Genomic DNA, 23,335 nt, shown 5'->3' on the forward strand with positions numbered 1-23,335 from the left:
TGTTTGTACATGATGAGTAATAAGTCAACTGACGCCCCCAGCCTTCTTTCAACTCTGTCAAGTTCTATCCCATGTACCTCCTATTTTTACTTTGTATACTTCGTATATTCATTTGTTTGTATTGAACTATTTGCAGTTACATAGCTCAGTGCCACCTGCAAATATAAGTAAAGTATGAACAGGAAGAGCCCCTGAATGGACCCTTGAGTCAGTTCACTTATACTATCCGTTTGTTCTTTGTTCTCTTACCTAGTTCTGAAACATGTGGTTTAATCAGACACAACTACATGTCCATGTCATTTCCTAGTTTATCCATGACATGAGATGCTATCACGAAGGGAGAGTCAGAGAGCTTTCCAGGATCCCCAAAACCCTGAAATAAGCCCCATATCCCAAAACTCTGGAGCTTGATTCTTTAAAACTTCTTTCACATTGAGGATGGATATTAGTTTGCTTCAAAGGGGAGCAAAAAACAAATGTTTCTTGGAAGGTCAAAAAGATAAAGTACATCCAAATATATTTTTTAAAGTTTCCTAATAAAAATTGTTATAATAATAATAATAATCCTTGCATTTGATATAGCGCTTTTCACGTCGGGAGGACGTCCCAAAGCGCTTCACAGAACACACTGTAAAGTGAATTGACTGTATATTTGTGGGCGAACGCGGCAGCCAATTGCGCACAGCAATGTCCCACAAACAGTCATGGATTGAAAATGACCAATTTATTATTGTTTTTTGGTTTTTTTGGAGGGATTTTTATTAGGCGTGTGGAGTAAGGAAACTTGCCCAAGGTTTCGCCCTGCCTGGAATTGAACTCAGGTCTCTAGCTTGCAAAGCGAGTGCTCAACCACTGAGCTACAGGACTCCACAAAACAGCTTATTGAATATAGTTATAGTCAAAACAGCTTATTGAATGTGCAGTATAATAATAATAATCCTTGCGTTTGATATAGCATCTTATGACATCTTTGAGATGTCTCAAAGTGCTTCACAGAATATACTATAAAGTGAATAGACTGTATATTTTGTGGGTGAAACACGAATACTTTGTTAATTTCTCCTCAGAGTATCTATTTCTAATGATCAGTACCAATGATCAAGATCAATAATCAACTTGATCATACAAAATAGATTAAACCAGATTGAAAAATATAAACTTTTAAAATAATTGTTTAACTATATTTAAAATGATTTTTAATCACGATTCTTTGTGAAAAAAATTAAGATTCTAAAGCAGGTCTCTTGGTGCCTCTGACCTCAAGACACAGACAATCCGCCTCGCAGACAATGTTTTGCATGTGTGTTCAGTCTCAGCGTCATCAGATAATTATCCCCATTACATTAGGATGTTCACCTATATGTAAAACACTATTAACACTGAGTAAAGAAGGTTTTATAATTAGCATTTTTTGGTCAGCTGGGAAACCAATCACCGTGTTTAAGTGTATAACCAGACACAGGTGGAAGCCAATCACCATGTTTAACCGTAGAACCAGATTAAGAACCAGATTCAGTTCCAGATAAGTATGCCACCTTCACATAGAAATGTCCCTGTGTTTGGAATGAAATGTGCATTCTCTTCCTGGAGAGACAAGCATGCTCACCTGACTCCAAGAGGATTATGCACAGGTTGGTAAGAGGCAAGTCTTGAGAACCCCAGTGTGTGCTATGGGTTACTGGTTGAGTTTACCCAAATAAAACCACCTTGTTTGCCATTGAAAGCACTGTCTGGCAAGTTTCCCTCTATGTATTCCAGCTTGAACCTTTTGTGCTGTGGCTTGCAATGTTAACAGGAGCTGAATAGGAAGAACCCATGCCTCCAGTTTTGGGGATCCTGGAAACACAGCCCCCAATATTGGGATTCCCAGAAATCCAACCCTAGGTATCAAGGTTCCCAAAACCCTGTCAGTATTGGGGCCCATTAAAACATAAAAAACACAATAAAAATATACTAGCTATAAATCACCTGTCAATCAAATGGCTAAACTGGTGATCAGCTGGTGCTCCAGATACAGTATTAAACAACCATTGAATTGAAGCTGATCCGTTGGGGTCCAGGCTGCTCTGTGGTGCAGAAATAGACAACTTTTATATTTTGTTACATTTTGCCTCTGGAGGAAGGCTTAACTCCAGAGCTAAAGTGATAATATAAAAGCTTAATTCTTCCAAAAACTGTTCTTATCTCTACCATCTTCCGGGTTGTGACTTCACTCCTCTACCCATTAATTGCCCAGGCACTCTCCAGGGATCTCCTGAGTTAAAATTAATATAAGTCCATTCAAAGTACTTTGAAAATCAGATGCAGATGTCTATTGAAATAATAGTGATTATTCAATCCCAAACTGGATGAGGCCATTGCGGCTTAATTTCAATGTAGGTTTAACAAAGCTCAGTAAAGCTGCTGCTGCACTGTTAGTATGGTCATGTGAGTTCCTTCAAAAGCATTTTGAGTTCTTGCAGAAGACTGTAGATAATGCTTTACTGCAATCAAAATAATTACAGAGGTAACTGAGAACCAAATATTATTTGTCATTGTCCCTCTGAGACAAACATGCACCACTATTTGTCTGGAAGTAAGACTAGATCCATTATTTATCAAGGAAGCACAAACAAAATTGCCAACAAACCTTTATGCTTCATTTCACACTTTCAATATTCTATTTGCAGATTATCTTGTAAAGACTTCAGACCTTTAGCATTATGCAATTTGAAGAAGTGTTTCCAAAGATTGTTGTGCTGAGCATTTCATTGTGTTTAAAAATAATAATAATAATAATAATAATAATCCTTGCATTTGATATAGCGCTTTTCACGTCGGGAGGACGTCCCAAAGCGCTTCACAGAACACACTGTAAAGTGAAATCTAGCGAAGGCATCATTTGTTCAAAGTTCAATAGCTTTCTAAAAAGATGGGTCCTTAGAAAAGAACCCTCACTTTTCCTCCATGTCCTGGGTACGCCTTCTTGGCTGCTAAGCTTCTCCGATGATACATTCTAAAGGGAGGATACCCAGTCACAGAGTGGATTGATTTAGTTTAATGTTTTGATGTTGAAATTGATTTGGTGCTCATCTACCCCCAAGAAAGCATGGCATTAGAAATTAGGCTGTAAAACAGTGCCATTTTTCAAGGAATAGGCAACTCAGAGGTCTCCTCTGCCATTCCAAAGCCCCTGTTACTGTGACGCACATGCAACTTCTCCATTCAGTATCTTGTACATTAGAGAAACAACCTGATAGCTGATCCTAGGGAAGGCAAAAAAAAATTCTTCTCTAGCTAAGGAAAATATTTGGAACAAAAAGTACTTTCCCCTGGACTTTACTGCTCCAGTAAGGACCTCATTAATGCATGGCAGGACACATTGTTATGACACAAAACAACTGTGAATGACGGACAGATAGGCTCTTTTAGCTTTGTGCACTGGTGCTTTGAGGAATGAAAACGTTGTGCTCGGGATCCAAAACTTACTTCCTGACGTCCACAAGACCCTATTCCATGCCTCAGGCGGGTTTATTAACTGCTGAATACATAATAACTGGCAAACAATACCAAAGGAGGTTTGGCCCCAGTGGGAAAGTGTCGTTCACTGTTCAATTTTGTCGAGTAGTGTTTTGACCTAAATATACCCCTGGATGACGTGAGACCACACAAAAAATAATTTCAGGGAAGGTTATAAGAATGGCATTCTTAAAACAATGATTGCATAATGAATTATGCTGAATTAATTCTGCAACTTGCCTTATTTAAAGAAATGTTTCAGAATGTATTTTTCAGTTTTACTTTGCAGCATAAATCAGTAATAAATCTTGTATATGTATTATATATAAATTGAGGGATATTTCTGGGATTCTGGGATTTGTCAAGCACAGGTATAAAAAGCATGTTATTTACTTAAACTAGTTATTAAGAATATGAAATGGATGATGGGAGCATGGTAACAATAACTTGTATTTATATAGCATCCTTCACATAGAGTAAAGTCTCTGAACGCTTTACGATGGAGGAAATAAAAGATTTACTAAGGAAGTGGGGAAACAGGTTACTTAGTCCAACCAGTCTATGCCTGTGTTTATACTCCCACAGAAGTCTCTACCCATTCCTTTATTCTCTCTCATATCCTTCTATTCCCCTCTCCCTCATGTGAAGGTCCAGCTTCCTCTTGAATGCTTCTATACAATAATAATAATAATCCTTGCATTTGATACAGTGCCTTATCATGTCACTGAGACATCTCAAAGTGATTCACAGAATATACTGTAAAGTGAATTGACTATATTTTTTGTGGGCAAAACACGACAGCCAATTGCGCACAGCAGTGTCCCACAAACAGTCATGGATTGAGTGACCAATTTATTATGATTATTATTTATTTTTTTGGAAGGATTTATTACCCATGGAAAAGTGATCCACTAATTGACTAACAACCGGGTTCCTACTTACTGCTAGGTAAACAAAGGCGTGTGGAGTAAGGAAACTTGGCCAAGATTTCACCCTCCTGGGAATCAAACCCAGGTCTCTCGTTCGGAAGGCAAGCGCTCTAACCACTGAGCAATGTGATTCAACCACCACTTCAGGCCACAAGTTCCACATTCTCTGCATGAAGTAGCTCTTCCTAAATTCGCTTTTTGATCCCCAAGACACTATTATACCTATGGACTTCCCAACCAGTGGAAACAGCCTATTGAACCCTTTTAGAATTTTAAATACTTCTATTTAATACCCCCTTAAATGTCTCTTCTCTTGTGAAAAAAGGCCCAACCTATCCAGTCTATCCTAATAACAGTAACCTACAAGCCCTGATATCATCCTCATAAGCCTATGCTGTACTCATTCCATCACCGCTATAACCTTCCTTTAGTGCGCAGACCAGAACTGGACACACTATTTCAAATGTGGTCCAACCAAAGTTTTGTATAAATTCAAAATAGACGTCTCAGTAATTACTTTTATAATCTATCCCTCTGGATTTAAGTTCAATAGCTTATTAGCCTATTTTGTAGGCTTACCTACCTGTGTAGCTACTTTTAGAGATTTGTGGATTTAAATCGCCGGATTTCTTTGCTCCTCCACTCCTCTTAGATTCCTACCACCTAGACTAGTGGTGGCCAACCTTTATGGTTGGTCAACAAAATAAAATTGCTTGATTGAATATTTCTTGATTTATGCAATCAAGAAAAACCTGAAAATACACTAACGAACGAACACGGACTTATCTGGATTCATGCGAATGTTCGGGGCTACTTCTTCACGGCCTCTTGGGCCACTACCAGCCCACGGCCTTCAATCTTGAAATTGTCCCTTTATGTCAATACAATTGCGATCGTCTTATCTGAATTATCTTATCTGCTTATGGCTTTTCCGGGTTAACAATCCCTTTAAAAAAAATTGGTCATTCAATCCACGATTGTGTCTGGGGCACCGCTGTGCCCAATCTGCTGCCGCAATTTGCCCACAAATATACCCTTTACAGTATATTCGGTGAAGCGCTTTGAGACGTCTCGAAGACGGGATTAAGGCGCTAAATTGAATACAAGGATTGTTATTGCATTGACGTAGCGCTCTTCACGGCGGTGGGGAGGGTGGGGGGGGGGGCGGCTTTGCGAGCGGTTGAGCTTAAAAGTGACGCCTCGTGGCCGGCGTTTGGCAGGACTCTGGCCGCGAAGTGTAGTGACTGTGTGTTGTGTGGCGCTGTGAGAGGTGTTGGTTTGGATGTGTCAGGTGCACCAAGGCATCCACATCCGGGTGTGTAAGAGGCAGACGGAGCGAGAGAGCATGCGCGGTGCTGCGGCTCGGCTCCAGGCTGCGTTTCCGCGTCTGTAGAGAGTGTCCCGACCCCCGGTTCCCCCCCACAGCCCTCACCACCGCCACCGCCACCACCCGGCCCCCCCGCCACCCGGCCCCCGCCACCCGGCCCCCGCCAGCCCTCACCGCCACCCGGCCCCCCCCGCCACCCGGCCCCCGCCGCCAGCCCTCACCACCACCACCCGGCCCCCGGCCACCCGGCCCCCGCCAGCCCTCACCACCACCGCCCGGCCCCCGGCCCCCCCCAGCCCTCACCACCACCACCCGGCCCCCCGCCACCCGGCCCCGCCAGCCCTCACCACCACACCGGCCCCGCCACCCGGCCCCCGCCACCCGGCCCCCGCCACCCGGCCCCCGCCAGCCCTCACCACCGCCACCCGGCCCCCGCCACCACCCGGCCCCCGCCACCCGGCCCCCGCCAGCCCTCACCACCGCCACCCGGCCCCCGCCACCACCCGGCCCCCGCCACCCGCCAGCCCTCACCGCCACCACCCGGCCCCACCAGCCCCGGCCCACCAGTACCAGCCCAGCCCCCGCCAGCCCACCACCACCACCAGCCCACCACCCGGCCCCCACCAGCCCGGCCCCCGCCACCAGCCCGGCCCCACCACCCGCCAGCCACCCGGCCCCCGCCAGCCCAGAGACCCGGCCCCACAGCACCTCAGTCCCGAGACCAGCTCATCCCGACCCTGAACGCAGCTCCCACCCCCCCCCCCCCCCCCCGCGGCCCCTCTCCCTCTCTCCTCCCTCCCTCCCGGCCGCCCATGGAGCCCGCCCGCCGCGCTCTCTGACATGTGACAGCGCGGCAGGTCGGCAGGTAGCAGGCCCGGCTCGGCTCGGCTCGGCTCGGCCCGGCGTGCGACACCCACCCAGCGAGCGGCGAGAGGCGAGAGCCGGAGGATGAAGAAGTTTAACATCAGGAAGGTGCTGGACGGCCTGACCGCGGCCTCCTCCTCGTCGTCGTCCTCCTCGCAGCCCGGCAGCAGGTCGGCCGAGAGCGATATTGTCGAGACCCTCAACTCGGAGCATTTCCAGCTGTGTAAGGTGAGCCCCGGGGCCCCCACTGAGGAGCCAGAGCAGAGCACCGCACCCCCCCACCCCCCCACCCCCAGGGGCTTGCGGCGTTTGCACCGTCACCTCCCGGGGCGAAAGAGGTTCCCCTGCGGGCAGCGGGAGGGAGGGAGGGAGGGAGAGGGCTTGACCCTGACCGCCGAGCCTGAGCTGCCCCCACCCCGGCCCCCGGCCCCGGCCCCCGCTGCTGCTGCAGAGGTGGCGGCTCGCTGTGCGCCCCCTCGGCCCCAGGACTCGTTCCTAATCCGCTGCTTCTTTCCGCCCTGTGCCCCGCGTTTGCTGCTGGTGTTCGTGGTGTCAGACGGTCCGTCATGGATTCCCATATCAACCTTCAGCCATGGCTTTTGATCCGGTGCAGAAAATCCTGGCTGTTGGAACCCTATCTGGATCACTCCGACTGTATCCTTTTTTGTCATTTTTGCACAGAGGTGATTTTAAAGCATAAGAACACACACACACACATCTATATATATATATCTATATGTATATTGCAGGCTGTCGATTGTATGTTTTCGCATTTGGGAGTGTTTGATGCTGGAGGCAGATGTGCCGTTTCTCTCCCCCCCCACCCCATGACCCCCCCACCCCATGATGTACTCTTTCTGGATAACACATCGATGTTTTTTTTTTAACCTACATCTTTAACGTTTGCTACAGTATCAAAATGTGCAGCACAGGTGTTGTCTTGGTTTGTACCGTCACTATTGGACATAGTGGTTGCATTTTGACTGGTATCTTTCACCTGCTATTTGAATATTAAATTCATCAGCGACGACGGTGGTCCTTGAGATTTGCTGGACGTTGTTATTTTTCAGTTCAAGTGTAATGTTTCATTGGTTTTATATATTGGACGTGCAAATGTATCTTGCAGGTGTAGTTGGCGATGACACTTGTCACCGGTATCACACCTTTTGAGTTTTAAGTGTCGGTACAGCATTGGCTGGGGGTTGTACAATGTAGCTGACATGCCCTGTTGTCATGTCTTTTCTCTTAAGCAACCACTTCCCCTTCCCCCATCTCCACTTTACTGATTGCAATGTTTCTTGTTATGCAGTTTTATAGTGTAAACAATTGTACTGCAAGTATCCCTGGCACTTTACAGGATTTGTATTTATATTACGGTAGGAAGCCTGAATGCCCCAAATCACGTGAATATTAGGGTGGTTAATTTTTATTTTTTTTAAAAAAAGGTAATGTTTCAGGATTACTGAAACATGCTGTTTAGTTGAAATCATTGTTTAATGACCCGAATATCTAATTGGTGGTTAGAAATTCCATTTTGTTTGAAGTAAACTGCTACTTTTAACAAAAATCACTTAAGCACCTCGGTTTGTGTATTCAGTGTGCTTTAAATGATAGGAACGAGCAGTGCGGATATGCCTGCGATAAGAGTGAGATCAGCATAAAATTATTCCATTTATGTTAACAGTTTATTAAATTGTCCATTATAGTGCCCTAAAGAAAGTTGACCAAGATGTAATCTCATAATTGTTACTGCTTGGTAGATTGAAGACATCCATTTTCAATGAAAATCGTGAAGATTTTTCTATGGTTTGTTCAGTTGCTGCTAAATCCAAATAGTGCTATATACTGTATATGCTGTTTAACTCGGTTCATAAGTTTCAACTGTGGAGTTGAAAACCACTGTCCTATGGTCAGGTGGCTAAAATGAAGTCAAACCAGATGTTTCTTTATTCTTCTAAAGTGCCTTCAGTTATTACTTTAGTTCAAAGGTGAAACTTTGTAAATGAATATAATTCATTCAACATTGTTCTCTAAATTACCAGTCTATTTAAATAAGTTGTCCACCCCCAACCTGTCTCAAACCAAAATAATTCAATACATTTTTGTTTTCTTTCCAAAATGTTTGCCTCGACATGGGACTGCACCACACAATTCATTTATTTCATCCAGCAAAATCGTACCTTGCTAAATTAAAGATGTGTGTGAAAAGTATTCTCTTTCAGGACTTTCTGACTCCCATAATTTGCCTCTTCAACTAATCCTTGCGCTTGGTTTTTCTCTCCATATGACATTTTTATGCAAAATTGTGTATTTCAGTTGTAATTGAATTTTTTTGCCCTTTGATTACCATTTCTACCAATTGGTCAGAGTTTTTCATAACTGCCCAGTCTCAGAAATTAAACTCCTCAAATTAATCTTGCCTGGATACCTTAACTTGTTTGGAACTCCCCCCCCCCCCCTTCTTAAGGAGTTGTTGTGCAGTTGCTCAAGTGCTTATTTATCCTGTCGGCCTAAATAGTAACTTTTGGCCTATTCGGCCAGAGCGAAGGCGTCTCATTGAACGTCAAGTTTGTCTCCTGTGATTATTGAGCAAAGAATTTAAAATAAGGATTCCAGAAAGGAGAACTTTTCAGGAAAAGTGTTATAAGGATGTAGCACATTTTATTGGCACAGTTGGTGGAACAAGATACTGCAAGGTTTTCACCAAATGGAACTAGAAGGGTTCCTGTCAACTAAAATGATCCACTGTCATGAGACTTTAAGAGTTGGAGGCATTGAAAGAATCTTGTGGGAAATTGGATGCTGGATGGATCATCCAATTTCTGGTTTGATGTTGTTACTATGCAATTTTAGCATTATTTCTTGTGCACTAATTTAGCTCATGAATTTCACTTCAATTTGCTGGTGAGATCTCATGAAGGCTGAATAATTAGTTTTTAGATAATTGTGGTCTGCACCTGTGACTCAGGAGCTTCAGTGCGCTTGCATTGGCAAAACCCCTTCCACAGCGAAGCAGTAAAGTTCATATTGGGCAATCAGGCTTGCTCCCGAAGTCTTGCCATCTGGATTCCCTTTATTAAAATCTCACTCAGCCTATCATTCAATGTTATATTTGCTGGTCTTTTGATTTATTGAAATGTTTTTAATAGTAGGCATTGATGACGTCACCATTGATGGAAGGGATCCGAGTGACTGGCTTGCTGAAGCACTCTGGCTTAATCCTGATATTGTGCATTCTAATGTTTAATTTAGCAACTACGTTCAGCTAGTTCATCTCCCTAAATGGAACAAACCAGAAATGTACAGAAATAGTAAGGAAACAAAGATCTGAATTCTCTGCAGCAGTGACATGAGTTTCAGATTTAGAAAAAAACACAAAGCAAGCAATTAGTTTTTCCAAATTGTTTCCTGATTTATTAGATATAGTTTCACTCCTCCAGGTAACATGGTTATCTGCTCCCATCTGCAGATGCTTGTCGTAAATGTTATCCTCCCCACCCCACACAACCCAATCCATAAAGATGTAGTCAACCTCTATTTGATGTCTTCCCCCTAATGATTGGCAAGATCAGTATAATTGCAGGCCTGATCCTTGATTCTCCATGACTCACTCTGCCAATATGTATTTTTGTTACGAAGGGAAACTATGTTGGGATGGTGGAAAATATATATTTTTAAACTTACTTATTGTGGTTTTGCTAAAAGAAAGCAAATTGACAATCGTTCCTGATATCTCAAGGTTTAGGTTTCCCATTTGTCAAATCAACCTAAAATATACTAAATTATACTAAGTTATTTTGGTTGTCTATACTAAAAGCAGTATCGTTCATTTCAATACAAAAGTTAGACTGTTTTGAGAATGTCTGATACTACTGTTGATGTAGAGTAATGATATTGTCAGACAGAAGAATTATTTGTAAACATTTCAGTAATTGGTAAAATATTATTGAATCCTGTCTGGAAAATAAATGTAAATATTCTGCAGGGCAGGATGCATGGCAGTTGTTTGTATTTCATTGTACATAAGGATGGAGGAGGCTATTCCACTTAACTGCTGAGGTGTGAGCTGGCTCAGTTGGCAGCACTCCAGCCTCTATATCAGAAGATCAAGAGGTTGTAGTGGCTTGGCCCATTTTTTCAATGACTCATCCTCTTAGATAATGCAGTGTTAATGGAGCTCTGTACTGTTGGAGGTGCTGTCCTTTGGGCTAGATGTTAAACTTTTTACCTGTTCTTGGCATGATAAAGATTCATGACACCATTTGGAAAGAGAAGGGGATTTCGCCCGGTGTCCTGGCCAGCAATAGCCCAGATAAATTGGCCATTCACTTCATGGCTTTTTGTGAGGCATTGCTCTACCAAATTGGCTGTTGTTTTTCTACAAATACATAGTCATTTCACTTTACAGTATTAGCTATGAAGACCTTCGATGTTTTGATGTTATAGGTGCTGTATCAAAGCGCCTTGGGACGTCCTCCCGACGTGAAAGGCTCTATACAAATATAATTTTGTATTGTATAGCCTTCTGAGGCAGTTCATTCCATAATATCACAACATAATTTGCAAATACCTATTTTTCCGACTCCCCTTTCATCAGCTTAATTTTGATTTTAAGATTATGTCCTTGTGTCCTGGGCAAAGTATTTCCTGTTTGCAGTCTTCGGAGGATCTTTAGCACAGTGGGATACTAGAAAGACATTGGTAGCAAGAACCAAACTGTAAAGATCACCTCTCTAATTCAACAGGTGGCTATCACAGATGATAGGCAAGTTGTTGTGTGTTTCAATTGGATTTGTTAAAAGAATACATACGCTATAATGTGGCCCTGATACGAGATTTTATGCTCCATACTAGTTTGTGTTCTATACATCAACACGTTACATAATTCAAGCAGATGAATTGCAAAACAATTACCTCTTGGTGGCCTTCCAAAGAACATTAATATTTGCTTGTTGCTTCCCCTAAGCATGCACAGACAATACCCAAATGTTATGCATCACTGTGTACAGTTGAACATCTTTCATTCATTTGCAGCTTTCCAAGGTAGTTTAAGGTATTTAAAATGCAATTTGAACTGCAGCTTTTAATGGAATTCTCAGGACAGGAACTGAGAAATGAAACCTCAGTAAAACTTCAGACACGAGTGGAAGAAACTCTAGGATTAGCGAAGATTGACCATTTTAAAATTTAATTTGTCTGCATCAAAACAGTAAATTGTTTACATGTAAAAATGAAGTTTGGAAGAAATATCCTCGGGTAAACCCATAACTATGCACCTTGACTTGATTATCCCCTTGTCACTTAATGGACTTTATTTACTGATTTCAACACCAGCACAAAATTACAATTTTATAACGCCTTTCACGTCGGGAGGACGTTCCAAGGCGCTGCACAATCAGTGTTTAAGACCCGAGCTGGGGATCACGATCAGGGAGGATGGAGGGCGGCGAGCGGAAGGAGAGTGATCGAAGTCACAGTTGAAGAGGAGGGACTTGAGATGGATCTTTAAGGAGGCAAGGGAGGGGGCGAGGTGGATGGACTGTGGGATGTAGTTCCAGAGGGTGGGGGCAGAGTGGCTGAAGGTCCGCCTGCCAATGGTGGGACAGGCGAGGCAGGGGCGTGAAGCAGGCCGGAGCCCACTGAGTGGAAGGAGCGGACAGGTTGGTAGAGGGTTATTTCAATATATGATTATACTTTTTTTTTGGAATGGAGAAAAGGCACAACACTGCTGAAAATGGTGAATTAGGAAATTGTATGACTGTATCACAATTCATTTCCATCTTCTATTGATCTTGCAAATGGAGAGAAAGTTTTGTCAAATATTTTCCAGACAGTTGAAAGCCTGTGGAAAGGTTAAGCTTTTACCACCTCTTCCAAAGTTTGGTGTTTCATTTGTTTTAGAAGAAAGCCACTGAATTATGGTTGCAAACTGTCAACTGGGACTATGGCTGCTCTCTTTGAAGCCAATACTGCTTTTTGTACTGTCGTGCCATTTTGTCATTTGATTTCTCTCCAAACAATCCTTTACCCAAGGCATTTCCCTCTCTCTCCCTGGGCTGCTGCTGTCAGCTACTTCCCTTGTCTTTTCTTCTGTGGCAAACAAAACAAATATTTTCCTGAAAAGCTGCAGCTTTTGTATTCTACTTGTACAAAGTGTTTAGCTTCTATAAAATAATTATGAATGATCACGGCTCTTAGCTCCTCCACCTACCCGACCTCCCCCTAAAACGCTTAGAACCCGTACGCAACCTAGGCGTCAGGTTCAACCCCCAATTATCCTTCCTCCCCCACATCCGGTGCCTCACCAGCACCGCCTTCTTCCACCTCTGACGCATTGCCCGAATCCGCCAATACTTCTCACCAAAAGCCGCTGAAACCCTAGTCCATGCCTTTGTCACTTCTCGGCTGGACTATTGTAACGCCTCTTCGCCGGTCTCCCATCCACTACCATCCATAAAATCCACATCATTCAAAACTCTGCCGTCCGTATTCTCATCCGCACCAAACTCCGCTCCCCGATCACCCCAGTCCTTGCCAGACTGCACTGGCTGCCTGTCCCAGAGAGGATCGACTTCAAGATCCTCATCCTTGTATTCAAGTCCCTGCACTCTGCACCCCCTCTACCTCTGATCTCTCTCCTCAAAACAGTACCTGTTGTCTTCGTTCCTCCAGGTCTGGCCTCCTCCTCGTCCCCCGAGTCCTCCATTCCATCCTCGGCGGCCGTGCCTTCAGCCACTGTGCTCCGAGGCTCAGTAATTCCCTTCCTCACTCCCTTCGCCTCGCCCTCTTTTCCTTTTTTCAGGTCTCTGCTGAACACCTTTCTCTTCGACCACGCCTTTGGTCACCTTCCTCCCCTGGCTCGGCCCCGGGATCCGTTACTGTAAAGCGCTCTGAGATGCCGTCCGGCGTGGAGGGTGCTATATAAATCCAAGTTGTTGTTGTTGATTTTGATAAGGTAAATTATAAAGCTATCTCCATTGATTGACAGCAAGAAGGCATTTTACTGGATTGAGGATTATCATCATAAGAAAAAAAGATTTGAAAATATAATTTTGCAAAGCAGATTGTGAGAATGCTTTGCCATCCTGGAGTCGGTGTCTTCCAGAAACTGTTCTCCCCCCCACCCCCCCCGCCCATCTCTGCCTTTAAATCCTGTCTTAAAACCTCTCTCTCTCTGACAACGCCATCTTCCCCTCCTTATCTCAGCTCAGGCTTCCAATCAGTTCGGTGAAGCACTATGAGAGATGTACTCTCAATGTGTAAGAAGGTGCTTTATAAATGTAAATAATTGTTGCTTTTATTAACCTAGGATGAGCAACATCAGCTATATTCAGGACAAACTGTTATAATGTCTCAGTTATAATGCTAGAATGGTCTAATGCCTCGTGTTATAATAAAGCTTAGAAAATTGTCCAATACCCGGATATCAGGTTGTGATCACTTCCTTTATGAAAATGACACCAGCAGCACTTCCTACATATGTTGGGCAAGAAGTGATGCTGAAAGCCGGAACTTAGCCAGTTATTTAGTGTGTGGAAAGCGAGCTGTTCTATGCCAGAACATGAGACTTTTAAGCAAACGCGTCTTAGAAAAACGCATCTTATAACAGGGTTGCCCTGAGTGTGTGGCGCAATAATATTGACGTTTTTAATATAGAAAACTTCCTTTTGTTGCTGAATTGTATCTAGCTTCGGTTTTATCATTTTGTAACCTTTCTTCAGGTCATAGCCTTCCATTAGTGTAGTGCGTAGTTGACATTTGCGTGCTGTTGAGTCTTTTTCTGTATTCTGCTCAATCATTATATTGATTGTTTTTAAAAAAAGGATTAAAATCTTGTTTTCAATAATAATCCTTACATTTGATATAGCGCCTTACATATAAGATAATATCCACTTACAATTTGAGTCATCCGTTGAAACCAAATTCTGATGTCAACTCTGTTTAAATCAATGGTTAAATGGACAAAATTTACAGAACTTGTGCATGTTTTAGTGAGCTACAGTAGTGCACGTCACAAAAGGATGATTTTAGGATGGTTGCAAGAACTAACATCAGGATGGATCAGACTAGAAGGATATGATTCTATACATGTTGTTTTGAGTCAATTTGTATCCAGTGATTAATTAATTCCAGGTTTAGTGTATAAATATATAAGTGTAGAATTCATTTGTTCTCCATTTAACAAGATCTGTTTGTGAAACTTTAATACATACAGCTCAACTGAAACTTTGATGTTTTAATGATTTTCAACACAATGTATTCCAATGCAGTTTTTTTTTCCTAATGAATTTGATAAAATTGATCTGCAGTTATAAATCCATTAGCAAATTTAATAACTTCTGTCTGGATGCACAGTTTTAAATCTGTAAATGTTTCCTTTCCGACCATTGCAGAAAGTATTACGATGGGTTCCAGTTTAAACTTTGCTTTGAAATTAAATGAGGATAATTTTTTAGCTTTTTTTAAAAAGCAGTCTAGCTGCTCAAGGTAGAAAGGCTTTATGTGAAATGTATTTAATTAAAGTGTTCTTCCACGAAGGCTTCCACAGAATTAATTGTGGGCATGTCAATTTCCCTCCTTTTCATTCAAATGGCAATCGAGCTAGATCTCATGGAAGAGTCATTTCATAGATGGCTGAGTTTTTTTTGTCAATTGACAGCAATAGCTTTTAATCTATTATAGCTACTGAAATATAAAATAAGTATGCTAAATGTGACTAAGTCAGTGACCTCGACAGAGGAACAGAAAAAGGAAGTCTTGAGGGATGGTTGACCTTTGCCACTCTGGCTCGTCTCCAAGGTTTATTGCGACATTGGTGGAGGCGAGCGAACTGATTATTTGGGAGGGAAGAGAGAGTATAGCTGTACGTTCCTGGCAGAGCATAATTTTCACCAATTAAGATGGGTCTCCAAAGATTTCAAGAGATAGCAAAATGTTTTCTGTTTTGCAGTCGGCAAAGTTTTCTTAAGTATAATGGTGGATATTTCCGCTAGTATAATATTCTATTTGATAGATCTTTAAGTATACCACCCTTTTAATCATTTCCAGCCAAAAATCTAAAATTGTACTGAATTACATGCCGATTACTGAAATATAGTAAGTGCCTTAATGAGATATGGGACACTGCTCCTTGCAAGTAAATGCTGAGCTTATGCCAAGATCATATTTTAAAATTACAGACTCCTAAACTTAACTCAAATTTGGCAAATACTTTTTTTAACTTATTTATAGATTCCGTATCCTACATCGATCTCCTGGAGATAATTGTAGATATGTGAGTTGTGGGTGATTTTTCACAGATGAAATTACTGCTTGTGAATGTTGGACAAATCACTCTCTAACTTAATGTTAAATTCCATCATGTTATGGTCACGCTGCCCTAGAGGAGCATTTACTTCCAGATTGCTGATTAGCCCTATTTCATTGCACAAGACAAGATCTAGGATAGCCTGTTCCCTGGTTGGCATACTGTTCTGGAAAACTATTTCTATTGCATTCTGTAAACTCATCCTCTAATTTACTTTTGCCAATTTGGCTTTTCCAGTCTATTTGAAGATTGAAATCACCCACTATTAGTGTATTCCCTTTGCTACATGCTCCTCTAATTTCCTGATAAATTCCCTGCCTAATACTGTAAGTGCTGTTTGGGGGTCTATAAACTACTCCCACTAGTGTTTTCTGCCCCTTGTTGTTTCTTACCTCCATCCATACTGACTTTCTGACATCCTGATTTTCTGATTTATAATCCTTCCTCTACTGTTTTTATCTCATCCTTTATTAGCAGGGATACCCCCCCACCTCATTTTCCACATTGCCTATCTTTCCTATACGTCGAATGCCCAGGAATGTTTAGCTCTCACCCTTGGTCTCCCTTTAACCATGTCTCAGTGATAGCCACTAGATCGTACCCAGTTATGTCTATTTGTGCACTTAATTCATCTATCTTATTATTATCTTGTTACGAATGCTTCGTGCATTCAGATATAGCACCTTTAATTTTAACCTTTTACTATTTCCCCCATGCGTTAATGCCCTACTTCCTTTGTTGAGCTTTTTGTCCCTACTTGACACACACTGTTCTTTATCTCCCAAGTCGCTACCTGCTCTATGGAGTTCTACGGGGCAATGCTGGGTTATGTTTAACTGTGGCTGTAACCCTCCCTTCCACCCCCCTTAATAGTTTAAAGCTCTGCCTATCTCACCTATGATATCTCTCCCCCCCCCCCTGCCCCCCACCCATCCCTATGTTCAGATAACTTCTCTATTTCCTCAACACAAATTACCCCTAGCATTTAATTACCATTTAAAAATAATAATGCTTATGTTTGAAATAGCGCCTTTCACATCGGGATGGCATTTTGAAAATACTTCACAGGATAAACTGTAAAGTGTAGTGATGTATAGCATATTTTCTATAAAGATACTGCAGAGTGTCTGCAAAACCATATTTCAATAAAAGTCCGCCTTCAGGAGAGGATAAAATTAGCAACCTGTTCCCATACCAAGAAAATGTACAACCTAATTTGCAGACTTATCACATTACTGTTGCCATGTGTTTGTGCTCCAGTGCATTGTGCTATGTCTTTTGTTTAAAAAAAAATCCTTTATGGTTCATTGCAATAAATATGTATATAAGTATACAGAATAGAGGTTCCTCACAGCATGGTAATAATCTCCCCTGCGCTGTCATGGCCGGCTTTGAATGGATGCCACACTTGCCACACAGGAAAGCAAAATCCAAAGGCCAGTCTGCACCTCTGAAGTGATAAACTAAAATAGCAATCGTGTTGGACTGGGAGCAGTCCATCTCCTCTCTTGGTTATGGAAAACAAGTGATATTCCTAAGTGACTCTTGAAATATAAAAAATGCAATAGCCAAATAAACCAGCTTGTGGGAAATTTCTTGCTGTTAATTTTGAGTGCTGTGTTCATGTCATATTATCTACATGTTTGTTAATTGCTGGCTGTACGTGTGCAAGTGTTGTTGGAATTGTTCTGTTCATTGTTAATGCCACAACATTTCATTACCAAATGTAGTTATTATGAGGATTTTGTTATGCTATATCAGGAATTTGGCAGTTTGAGTTTTCTTCCTGTTAATTATGTGTGCAGTGCAGCATATCTTGCGATGGCTGCAGCACCTGTTTGTTGACGAACATTAGCTAGAGTGTAACTGTCGATCCAAATTAATTTACTGTCGGACAGCTCTCAAGTTTTTTTCTAAATTTGGTATTTCCCCTCCTCTAGTTGTTTACAGTCCATCAATCTTTACGAAACCGTGTTAATTTTTTTTGAAAAGCTATCAATTATCAAACTGCTCTTGTGCATATGTACTGTAATTTTATCAGAATAAAATAGTTTGAAGATTCAAATGCCTGTGTAGATAATTTTCCTTATTGATTTTTGAGACATCCGTCCATTTCTAATTGCTTAATGATCCAGGTTAATACCATAGTAGTTCAAGCCATGACCCGCTCTGCCTTCCCTCACCTCCGTAACATTGCTCGACTCCGCCATTATCTCACCACTCAGCCGCTGAAACTCTTGCTCATGCCTTCATCACCTCCAGGCTCGACTATGCAAACGCCCTGCTTGTCGGCCTTCCCAACTCCTCCCTCCACAGGCTGCAGATAATCCAGAACTCTGCAGCCCGTGTCCTCTCCCGCACCAAACTCTGTGACCCCATCTCCCCCATTCTCACCCGACTCCACTGGCTTCCTATCCTTCAGAGGATCCAGTTCAAGATCCTGATCCTCACCTACAAAGCCCTCCATGGCCTCGCCCCACCCTACCTCTGCGACTTCCTAACCCCTACCAACCCGTCCATTCCCTCCACTCAGCCGGCTCTGGCCTGCTCCACGACCTCCGACCCACCCGCCCCACCATTGGCGGGAGAGCCTTCAGCCACTCTGCCCCCAGCCTCTGGAATTCCATCCCCCAGTCACTCAGCCTCAGCCCCCTCCTTAGCCTCCTTCAAGTCCCGCCTCAAGACCCTCCTCTTCGACCATGCCATTGGCCACCCTCTTCCCCTCCCCTCCCTTACCCCTCCAACCGCAGTTCGGGTCTGTCCAGCGCCTTTGGACATCCTCCCAACGTGAAAGCGCTTTACAAATGTAATCTTGTTGTTGTAGTAGTGTCAATCACATTGCCACTTCATTATATTGCTGGAAGGGTATAATGCAGGTTCTCCACTCCCCTGACTCAGGCTCACTGCATGTCCCGTGCCCTCTCCATGCCACCATCAGTGATTTAGCCTTCAGTTCCTAGACTCTGAAACCTCCGGACTCCTTTCCACTACCCATCTGACTTGTCTCCTCTAATTTCTGCCTTAAAACCTACTTTGAATACACCTATGGCACTCCCCCCACCATTGCTTAAAGCGCTCTGAAACATTACCGTAAGTAAAGGGCCTTACCAGTGCAACTTGTTCTTCTGGGTTGGTTTGTACTCATCCTGCTCAGCTAGGTGTTAGTATGTGCAGTTTCCTTAAAGGCATGCAAATAAGTAGTAAAAGATTTAGAATATATATTTTGAAAAAAGTTTGGCTTAGGACTATTTGTTTGTCTTTGGAGCAATATTACAGAACAAAAACAACAAGATTACATTTGTATAGCGCCTTTCATGTCGGGAACATCCAAAAGCACTGGAATATGACAGAGGCTAGTGGAGCAGCTCTGATAGTAAAGTAGATTAGAACTGCAGTTTATTGACTAGGATTTTGCTGCCCCATCACTTAATGAATTCAAAAACCTGACCATATGGACTTTAACGCCAAGATGGTTTTGTGGGGAAATACCTTTCATGTGGTTTTATAAAGGGAAGTTGTGAAACAGTATTGAGGCACAAGCTCTTTTCACACACATGTTGAGTCACAAGCTCTTCATACTACTTTCAAGAAGAGTAATGTGCTGGCCAATATTCCTTTGTTTTCAAAAATAAATTAATTGCTTCTTTATCTCACCTCTGAGATGGTGCTATCACAGATTAGTTGTCATGTTTGCCTACATAATCGCACTACACTTTAAAGTAACTCATTGTATGAACTGCTTTGAGATGCATTTGATGGTACAAATGCACGTTTTAAATCACTATTATTTTTCCTTTGATTGTTTTGAAAGTGTTCGGAATAATAGAAATTTTAATTTGGCGGGTAGAACATCTGGAAAGTTTCTAAAATCCAAGTTCTTCAATGTTTTAATGAATTTTGTTTTGAACAAGTACTTCAATTTCATTTATTGTTTGTACTCATTCAAACCAATACATAATAATCCACAGTGATGTTAGGGGTCAAGCATTTAATTTGTTTGCAGCCTGAGAGCTATTGTTTCAAGATTGAAATATGTCACATATGTAGGATTTAAACCCATCCTTTGGATGAGATGCTAAACCGAGTTTCCGTCTGCCAGTTCAGGAGGACATTAAAGATCACGTGGCACTAATAGAAAAGGAGAAGGGAGTTTCACTCTCTTTATTCTGGCCAACAAATAAAAATAGTCATTCATTTTGAGGCGACTTGGGGGCTACCTGCAGAATACAGTTACTATACTTTACAGCATCTTGTGCAATGCTTTGAAAAGTTCTTCTGATGTGAATGGTGCTATATCAAATGCAAGGATTATTATTTTTATCATCATTAAATGTATTAAGTATTTATTTAGAACATTTATTTTTAAAATTTGTGGTTTTTAACACTATTTTAGAAAAGGAAAGTAAGTGGGGAAGTATTTAAATGGAAAGTTAGAGGGAATGAGCAATGTGTGTTAGAGGAAAGAGAATTGGTGGGAGAGCAAGGAGTTAACCCAAGATGTGACTATGTTTCAACATCTTGAGGGTGATAACTGCAATGTTTGGAGGTTCAAGAATGTCTTTTGAGAGGGGGAAGGGAATTAATGATAGCAGTTTTGAAAGGGAAGATATTGTACCAGAGGAGAGGTTGATGAAGTCGCTGAACAGGTGGGTAGACAGGAGCTGTGTAGGATCAAATAAATATGGGTTCCTTCTCATCATTGTACTGTTGCTGCATTACTTATTATCTACAGAATGCAGCAACTCGACAACCTCACACCTCCCAGCTCTGTGATCTCCATCATCCAGAACAGGAACAACGATATGGGAACACCAACACTTCCAAATTCCCGTCCCAAGTCGCTCACCAGCCTCACTTTGCCAGTATTGCTATTCCTTGGTTGTCACTGGGTTAGAATCTTGGAACTCCTTATCCAACGCAATCATAGGAGCACCTTTGCCACAAGGACCACAGATGAATACAATTATTTTCACATTTTATAATTCCTTTCTCAATTTACACACAGCAAAGATAAGACCATATGAAATGAGGAAGGGGACTTTGAGTAATACTGCAGGCCTGTCCTGTGATGGGGGAAAAGAAGAGAGGAAGAAAGGATTTAATTAATTTAGACGAATATTTTCAAACTCGGATCTACAGTAAAACAAAACCGAAAATCTCAATTCGGGTCTCCCCACGAAAGGAAGGTTATAGCAGCGATGGAACTTTTAAAGTGTAGGTTTATGATGATACCAGGGCTGGCAGGATACTGCTATCAAGATAGACTAGATAGGTTATAGACTGGACCTCGAATTCAAGATCCTCATCCTCACCTACAAGGCCATTCACAGCCTTGCTCCCTCCTACCTCTCTGACCTACTATCCTCCTACCTACCTGCCCGTACCCTCCGTTCCTCTGGCTCCGGTCTGCTCCACATCCCCCGCCCCAACCGCCCTACCATCGGTGGCCGGGCCTTCAGCCTCTCAGCCCCGAGGCTCTGGAACTCTATCCCCCAGTGCCTTCGCCGCCTCCTCCCTTTCCTCCTTCAAGGCCGGTCTCAAGACCTTTCTCTTTGACCGAGCCTTCAGCTCCCCTCTTGACTCTCTACCCCCTCCCTTCCCTCCCCTCACCCTGACCATTTCCCCCCTGCTCGGGTCCTGACCCAACTGTGCAGTGCCTTGGGACGTCCTCCCGACGTGAAAGGTGCTCTATAAATGGAATCTTGTTGTTGTTGTTTTTCACTTGAGAAGAGACGTTTGAGGAACCGAACAGAGTGTTTAAAATTGTAAAAGGGTTCGATAAGGTTAACATCAATAAGTTGTTTACACTGATTGGTGAGTCCATAACCAAGTGACACAAATATAAGATGGTGACTAGGCAATCCAGAAAAGAAGCTGATGGAAGACAAATTACATCACATTTCAACTTCTTTAACACAAGAAAGTTTTTTTCTATTTTTTCCAGTTGGAGCTCATTGCAAATATAAGCCTCAATGTAAAGAAACTCACGTCTGTTTATACATATATTTTCCATTGAAGAAGACCGGGTAGCTCCACCACATTGACTGCATATAGAGTATTATTTTATGCATGAGCAAAGAAAGATGTAGAATAGGGGAAAAGAAGACATTTTCACTGACACATACAAAACAGGCACCGATCAAGTCCAATGATGAATAACTGTCCAAACCAACTTCAGAATTTAGTATTTAGTCGTCAAAAATGTTGTACCAGAAATACGTGGATTGAAAAGTGGATTTTCAGTGGAGCCACTGAAAATCACCTAATTCTTTTCCAGAAAATTCCACAAAGCACTGCATACATTTTTTGTTGCATGGGTTACAGACTCTTAAAAATTGTAAAAGTTCACAAACTGTTTTTTGATTGTTTTTTTTAATCCTGTGTTTGCCATGTATTGTGAATTATAAATTACAATATTCTTTTACCAAATCTTTCTGAGAGTTAAATACAAGTGGCTTGACCTGCTCATGTTATGGAATTGCTAGCTCTTATTTATCAAATCTTGGATGGTAATAATTACTCCTGAGCGTTTACCCTCCAATAATCTTGCTGATAGTCAAGTATTTATTTGAATCATTCTTATTGAAGCAGGTTTTTTAAATAAAATGAGACTTGCCCCACAGCTAAGATCTCTGCATTTCATGTATGGTATAGATGATAGTGGAGCTAATATTCAGAGCATGTGTTCGTAGTCTCCTGCAGGCAAGATTTAGGATCAAATACTTCTGTTTCCTTTTGACAAAAGGACTCATCAAGGAAAGGATGGCTGTTGTAGCAATGGCTGTTGTGAGCCATTCACTGATTCCTTTTGCATATTAAATATCCTGACAGAATTTTTTTTTCCTGAATGCACGTTTCTAATTGTTAACTTAAATTAGACCATGAAAATAAGCTGTTTTGCATTTTCTTTACAGTTGCTAATCACATCACTCAGTTTGTTCTCTTTTCCACTGAAGATAGCCCCATTGAAATCTAGCGTTCAGAACTATAATTTCTCTCAATACGAGAATCATATCTGATTTTTTTGTTCATTTTTAGGAAACTTTAATATTAAGAAAACTGGAAATGCGTACATAAAAGAGCTATTTTAAAAGTCTCAACCACTGTAACCTGTGGAACAAAAACAGATGCAGTGTTTTGTGAAATTTCCTGGAAAAGAATTTGGTGATTTTCAGTGGCTCCACTAACCTGTTTTTTAATCCACATATTTCAGGTACAACACTCTTGAAAAAACAAATACTGAATTCTCTGAGGTTGGTTTGAATAGTTATTCATCATTGGACTTAATTGGTGCCTGTTTTGTATGTGTCAGTGAAAATGTCCTCTTTTCACCTGCCCTACATCTGCCTTTTTTGAAAAGAAATTTTTGTGGTGGATTTTTTAAAAACAACTTTTTCTCTGAAGTGCAGA

The 23,335-nt window shown here is 42.0% G+C and overlaps 1 protein-coding gene across 4 annotated transcripts in view; it reads left to right on the forward strand.

Moving 5' to 3' along the window:
- Positions 1 to 6,651: 6,651 nt before the first annotated feature.
- LOC103179286 (syntaxin-binding protein 5) overlaps positions 6,652 to 23,335 on the forward strand; it is a 114,886-nt gene continuing 98,202 nt past the window's right edge. For all 4 annotated transcript variants that reach the window (XM_042333587.1, XM_042333583.1, XM_042333585.1 and 1 more), the window contains exons 1-2: positions 6,652 to 6,846; positions 7,175 to 7,272. In XM_042333587.1, the coding sequence (XP_042189521.1) occupies positions 6,703 to 6,846; positions 7,175 to 7,272 (242 nt within the window). In that variant the 5' untranslated portion in view covers positions 6,652 to 6,702. The remainder of the gene's footprint in view (positions 6,847 to 7,174; positions 7,273 to 23,335) is intronic.

The sequence above is a fragment of the Callorhinchus milii genome, unplaced genomic scaffold (assembly GCF_018977255.1).
Source record: "Callorhinchus milii isolate IMCB2004 unplaced genomic scaffold, IMCB_Cmil_1.0 Scaffold3, whole genome shotgun sequence".
Lineage (NCBI taxonomy): Eukaryota > Metazoa > Chordata > Chondrichthyes > Chimaeriformes > Callorhinchidae > Callorhinchus > Callorhinchus milii.